At 49.1% G+C, this 7,187-nt stretch overlaps 1 protein-coding gene across 1 annotated transcript in view; it reads right to left on the reverse strand.

Annotated features, from left to right (window-relative positions):
* Window positions 1–2,152: 2,152 nt before the first annotated feature.
* LOC103592564 overlaps window positions 2,153–7,187 on the reverse strand; it is an 86,393-nt gene continuing 81,358 nt past the window's right edge. The window contains 4 exon segments of the mRNA XM_008575351.1: window positions 2,153–2,375; window positions 6,461–6,668; window positions 6,913–6,974; window positions 6,976–7,110. Of these exon segments, the coding sequence (XP_008573573.1) occupies window positions 2,153–2,375; window positions 6,461–6,668; window positions 6,913–6,974; window positions 6,976–7,110 (628 nt within the window).

Genomic DNA, 7,187 nt, shown 5'->3' on the forward strand with positions numbered 1-7,187 from the left:
AAAATCCAGTAGGGAGGCCAATGCAACAGCACACAGAATAGAAAGTAAGTGAGATGCTTTAAATAATTTCAGTTTGGGCCATGTAAAAAATCATTAGTCATACAGGTAATGAGATCTCATAGGAGATGATGCCAAGGCCCGGCTTGACGATGTTAAGTATACCCATTCTGGGCCTGGAGTGCCAATTACATTTCCAAATTGGCAATTAAACATAATGTCCCAAAGACACTCACCAAATAATGCCAACAACAAAGCAAATCCCATCTTAAAGCAGCCATTCTTTGGAAACTGCCCTTCCATCTCTGCCTGATTCATCCACCTCCCAAACAACTGCCCATTAAGAACTAAATTCTTGTTATCAACTGGTCAAGAGGGACCAGGGAGGCATGAGTAACTTAAACCTAGGAATAACTCAAACATCATTTTGTCACCAAACCAAACCCATCCCTTCTACCCAGAGTTTCTCACAGCATCTAACAAGTTACCCACAAAAGCAGCAAAACATATTTGCACCCACTAAACTCCCACCCAGCCCCCAGCTAACCACAAGGGAAAGAGCCTTCCCAACATAGGTGCATGTTTGTATTCATATGACTCAGTTCCTGCCCTCAAGGAGTTTGCAGGCAACTCAGAGATCAGAGGTGTCTCCACCCCATGGGAAGATAACTGTTTTTTTCCTGCTCAGCCTGTTAAGTAAAAGTCCTAACGAGCAAGTAGTCAGAACTGGGTCTTAATTATTTTTCCCCAGCACCCATCTTGGTTTCTGGTACATAGTATGCACTTAATATGCAATAAAAACAACAATAATAATAATAAGGAGAGGACTTATTTGGGGACCTGCTGTGTGAGGGGCATGATGCTAAGCCCTTCGTCATTTGGACTGCTGAAGGCACTCATGGATAAAATTCTCCCCTTTGACAATGGAACAACATAAAAAGCACATCTCAGTGATCTCAGGGAAAGAGTCCATCATGGTATGAGCTCTGAAAAATCTTGCTGTGGTGAGAAAAGGAGCTACTTTCTCTTCCACTGCTCAGAAAGTCCTGAGTAGTGCAACTGGAGGGTTACACACCCAACTCACTCAATGGTCAGGTTTGAGCCCGATCCTTTGAAGTTGAACCCTCCATTTGGAAAGGCCCACCCGGGTCCCTATGGAAAGTTAGGCTGGCAGTTTCGCTGCCCACTGACTTCAAACACTCCAGAGGGTGTGTCCCCAGCTGGCTTCCTGGAGCATCACCACAGTGCAGCTCTGGCTACAACACCAGCCTTTAATTTTGCAAGAAGGTGGTTTGGCTGAGTTGCCATCCTGGACTTTGGGAAGCCGCACCCCTTGCAGCGTGACCAACTGGCACAAGGGAGAACCCACACATTGATGGGCAACACACAGACCACACCCTGTAAACCCCAGAACGCTGCTCTGGCCAACCACAACTCAACCCCAAATCAGCAGCACCCGAGGGTTCCCTGGGAGCAGGCACCCGAACACTCAGTTCTAGCAATAAGCAGCCAGACTGAGCTGCAGCTCCTCAGAGAGGCGTGAGCTGAGTTTCCTTGACCTGGCTGTCTGGCACAATGAATCCTCCTCTTCTCATCCCTTCCTGCTGTTGAAGAGCTGGGGCTTTCCATATTTAAAAATAGGCATGTCTTCAGGGTTGGACTGTGTGGAGGCTAGGAATGGACCAGATCCTTGTTACTCAAAGTGTGGTCTGCACAGCATCAGCTTAGCCTGACTCTTACCAGAAATGCATAACCTCAAGCCCCCCCTGGACCTTCTGAATCAGAATCTGCATTTTATCAGCGCTGCAGGTGACTTCTGTGCTTATTAAGGTTTGAGAAGCCCGGGATTAGATGTTCTCTCAAACACCTGGAGGCGGATATCTGACATCCCAAATGAACGTTCCTTAGGTCTTCTGTCAAGAATGCTAGGACACCCTGCTTCTGAGAGTGGGCCCCCAAGTTTCCTTCTCCATATGCCTAGGGCTGGGGTTCCACTCACCCAAGCAACATTTTTAAAAAGGGAGACACTCTTGGTCTGCTCCCTGCTGAGCACAGAAAGGCTGTGGAATTTGAGCAGATCTGCAGGGTACTTGGCCTCGCCTGACCTCCCCCACATGTCTCTACAAGGCCCAGCGTTCTACACAGGGCCCCAGCTTCACAGCACATACACAGTCCTTTCGCCAGAATCACACAGGCAGTCCTCCAGGGGCTCCACAGCTCTGAAGTCCGGGGAAGGTGGTGTTGGCTGCTGCAATTCGCAGATTAACACGGCCACTGCCAGTGTGAGCTGGGACATCCCTGCTACCCCCTTTGGGAAGTGGGTCCTGGCATTGTAATCCAATGCCAACCTGACTACTTCAGCACCAGGCTTCTTGTGCCTTGGTGAGGGCGCAAGAGGGAGAGACGGAGAGAAAGAAAGAGAGCCCCAAAGCAAGCGCTTATTCTCTGCTACCTGGCACTCAATGAATGTCCCCATTCAGGGAAGAAGACAGCAGTGAGGAAACTGAGGCACAAAGCAGTGCAGTCCTGTCCAAGGTCACAGGCTGACTCTGCACAGCAGACTTGACACCTGAGCAAGGCTGCTCCAAGTGAGCACATTCAAGGGCAGTTTAACCAATGTCTTTACCAGCAGGACTTCTCTACGCCTGTGAGCCCCCTCTGAGGGGAGCTCAGCTATGCCATAACTGCCAACTTTTTTCATAGGTAACTTCAAGGCAAGTGTTCCACAGAACACACTTTGGGAAACACTGTTCTGGGGGGCTGTCGAGGAAAAGCTGGCCCAGGTAGAGAGCACCCTGGCCAGGAGACAGTTACATCACTGGGGGACAAGTCTTAAGCTCTAGACTTGGGATAACAGGAATGGAAATTGTCCCTCCCCAAGGGTACACTGCTAGAGAGCCACACCCACCTACCAAATGCCACTGTGTTTCCCTTCTGCCAGCCCTACAGTTCCTGGACCTACACACTGTCAATGCTCATCCACTGACAAAACATTAACCGCCCTGCCAGGCCCTCATCCATGGAGCCTTCTGTGGCTGCTCCACCCCAATCTTCCAGCCTTGCAGTAGCCAAGAACCAGGAGCCCACATCACAGTCTGACTCTAACTGGTTGTCTGACCCATGACAGAAGACTTCAAAATCTAGAGGCTCCTTTTGGCTCAAAAATTCTATTTGTTACAGTCTGTGCTCTTCAGGGGCCATACGTCCAATGAGTCAAAGAGAAAATAAACTCAATAAACTCAACACTTTATGGACCTATGGTACCTCCCATTTACAAGAGGCCTGCTAAGTGCCAGGCATTTGCTCTGTGCTCAATACCTCTTATTGCCACACCTTTTGAGGATCCTATGAAGTAAGCATCATTATGCTCTTTTTACAGATGAAGAAGACATCAAGGGTCGACGTGGTTGCTAGCCAAAGATGCCCTGCTAATAAGTGGGAGCTTTACTATCATTGGCTCTGTCTGATTGCAGAGTCTGTACTGAAGTGTATGTTTCCACAAAGAGAGCCAGGAATAAGAAACACAAGCTCTCTGGACAAGGGCAGGTCAGCTGGAGCTCCCCCGTGACTGCTACCTAAGAACTTCTCCAAGGCCACCCCAAGTGATCTGATCAAAAAGGAGTATCTGAAGGTCATCTGGTGCAGCCGGTCCCCAGGACAGGACGAGATGAGGCATCAGGGCCAATCTGGAATCAAGAGTTCCGAGGCGCTGAAGCTCCAGCTTTGATTGAATGCATCAGGCCAGACCCTGGGTAATTACTAAGCCGTAATGGGATCTGATATTTATATTAGTCATGAGCCTGACAGAGAAAATGTGCTGTTTTCTCAGGCACAGCCATGGAGACAACACCTCAATAATTCATTACATGCAGACCATCCTTGATCAAGCCCAAGCTTCCATAAGGATGATAGCTCAAGCCGAGAACAGAAATGAGTCTATGCCCACCACCCACCGGTCCCCCAGCAAACCACAGCTCCATCAGAAGGTCGCCTCAGTTTCCCCAGACATTTAAAGAGAAGTAGACAACATGCTGAAAATGAGCAGAAGATGGGAATAAAGACACATAAATGTTCCCAGCCTGAATTCCTAAAGTAATTGCTGGAGAATTACAAAATACATTCTGAGCTGGAAACTTTACCCATAGACCCTCAACTCCTTCCACACGCCTGGATCGAATCACAGAGCAGGAAGGGACATGAGAATTCACAGACTTCAATCCCCAAATTTTATACACAAGGAAAGAGAGACCAGAGAGGTTAAATGACTTCCTCAAAGTCATGGCCTTGTCCAGGCTGCCAGAGTAGCTCCCTGTTCACAACAGCCTGTGACTGCATTGGATCTCAGAATGTCATGGCCAAGTGAACAGGGAGCTCTGACAAAATCCAACTGAGAAAAAAAAAAACAAACCAATAATGTGAAAAAGTACAGCAAAGAACACAGCACTGGAATGATTGTGCCGAAGTTCACAGCAGGGAGAAATATGATAAGTTTTATTCTTTACTTCCTAAAAAAGTCCACATGGCACCCTTCAAAATACTAAAGTCATCCACTATCCGAGATTGAGGCCAAATGTACTAATGAGGAGATGCCCCACGATACCCATCCACAGTCTGGGTTCCTTTGATCAAAAAGGATGGTGCAGTCCCAGAGACCAAGTGCTCGTGATTTCCCAGCTCCCTGCTGGTTTCACAGAGAATTTCAGATGCTAAAAAAGAGCTGCCTCCCCCTGTAATCCAGCTCCTGGTCAAACCATCTTGGGGTTGAATGAGGGTGGGTGTGATCACATCTGAGGGCTGGTAGATTTCCGTGGAAAGGCAGCCTAGGTTTGCTTGGGAAATCTACCACTAAAATAATTACTCTAAACTCAAGACAAATACATTCTTCTGTACTGAGTCTTGACAAAACTACCAAATATCTGGAGAGCAAAAGAATAAAAGACAAAAAAACATGATTACAATAAAAATATAGCCCTCGCAGATAGAAAGAAAAGCTAATAAAAGGTCTAACTTACCATTTTTGGATAAAATGAGCTGGCTACACATGGTTTAACTAAGCAAATCAAGAAGCAGGTATTAAGAGATTCTGGATATGTTTTCAAATGGATTCATGGTATCAAAAGTAATCTGATCTCATTCTACACTGGACTTACATCTTCCCAACCAACCACAATCAGATCTCATCTCAGATTGCTTCCTTATAGAAAGTTCCAGTTATGTCCACCCAGCAGGTCTTGAAGCTACAAAATATAGCCAAATAGTTACAGACAGTTTTTTCTAATGATCATTGCCAAAATCCTATTTTCTCCAGAAAACTGACAGAAATTACGTTGGGTCATCATTTAGGAAACTGTTTATATAAACCATCCCATAAACATTTCATTACAGGCACTACAGTGGCATTTACATACCCTCTAGAGTAAAAAAGATTTCAGAAGCTGTGTTGAAAACCCTGGGATTACAAAAACACCACAACTTATTTGGACTTATTGAAAAAAAGTTTTCTTTATGATCAAAATTGACCCCTTCCTGAGACAAAGGAGGCAGTTAAAGAGTTCACCAAAATCATTCCCTGTCTAGGGAACGCTTTAAATGTGTGCAACTATGAGCTATCCGTCCCCTACGGATAGTCACTGAATCTCAGTAAAGGGGGAGAAAAAATCTCCCAGGACCGAAGCTGTGGCGGGAGGTGGAGGGGAGGGAATGTGTGCACAAGCCGCCTCTGTGAATGAGCGTGTTGTCCAGAGGAGGGCAAGGCAGGGGATCCAGCTCAGGGCCTGCTGGTTAGCGCTTGGCTTTTCTGGAAGGTGGGAGGTTTTCCCCTTTGATAAATACGGAGGAATCTCTGTCACTGAGAAGGTAACTGCGAGAAAGCTGGCTGGCCACCACCTGCAGGCCACCCAGAAAACAGAGAGGAGCAGGAAGAGAATGATGGTTTTCATGTTTCTCCCTTATTCCAACACACCAGCATTTTCCAAAACACAAACGTGCTGCCACAAAACACAGCCGAGCGCCAGCACCCAGCACAATGTATAATTAATGATCAGGAGACAGAGCTTCCGTGTCCCCTTGTGTTTTCACGGTCAGCCTTCACCCTGACCTCCCTCCTGTCCTCAGCAGCCAACCAGGCTGCTACAAGTTGCTGGGCACTGTGGAAGTTGGAGGGGTCCTCGGGTCAACTTCACCAGAGAAGGTGTGCGCAGCAGGCGCAGCAGGCGCAGCAGGGACTGAGATCTGTTTCCACCTGGCACTATTCCTCTAGGGTCCCCCTCTCCAAGAGGGCTGGTGCAGTGAGTTCCCCTAGGATGCGAATTACTCAGAAAGAAAGCAGCTTGCTCACTCTTTTTTCCAGTTCTTTCTTGTTTATTCTGCAGTTTTCTATCAAACACGGCCTGCTTCCCTATCTTCAGCCAGTAAGAAGATGGGGGGAAGAGGAAATCTCTAGGGACACGGCGACGGACCGTACCGCCAGCCTAGCAACCATACATCTAAGGTGTAGGGAGCCTCGGTGCTGGTGGGCGTCTGCGCCAGGAATAGCTCAAGCCCACATCCAGCCACCTCAAGCGCCGCTGGGGGACAGGCTCCGCGTGAAACCGCTGCCTCGGCGGCTCTCGGGCGGACCTCCTGCTCCAGCTGGCGCTGCCGGTGGCAGTGCCGGGGACCCAAAGGGTGGCCTGGGGACGAGAGTACAAAGGCCAAAGAACTTAGGGAGGGGTACGTTCCACGAGAATACGGGATGGAGTTGGGGGTGACATCCGATTTGCGACCTCACCACATTCCTAAAGCGGCAGACCCCGTGGATTGTCTCCAAGACTGGAATGGACCTCCCCAACTTTCTCGCGGCCCCCGAGGTCCCCCACTTTCTCTGGCCATGATCATTCCCCGGGATTCCCTAATGCAAAAGATTTTCTCCCTTGCCCAAAGGATGTTCCCTTCTTTCTGACCCCATGAACTCATCTCCCCAACAGGTTCTTAAGTGCGGCTGATGTGCTCCCCCTCGCCCACCGCGAGGAGCCGAGCCGCAGCAGGTGAGCGGCGCGGAGCACGCACCCAGCAGCCCCGCGATAAACACGGGGTCCAGGCTGGGCGTCCGCGTCCCGGCCGGAGCGCACCGGCCTCCTCCCCCCGGCACGCCGCCCGCCGTCCCCATCCGAGGGCGCGGGGAGAGCGGAGGGAAGGGAAGGCGGCGAGAG

This window comes from Galeopterus variegatus, unplaced genomic scaffold (assembly GCF_000696425.1).
Source record: "Galeopterus variegatus unplaced genomic scaffold, G_variegatus-3.0.2 Scaffold1171, whole genome shotgun sequence".
Classification (NCBI taxonomy): Eukaryota; Metazoa; Chordata; class Mammalia; order Dermoptera; family Cynocephalidae; genus Galeopterus; species Galeopterus variegatus.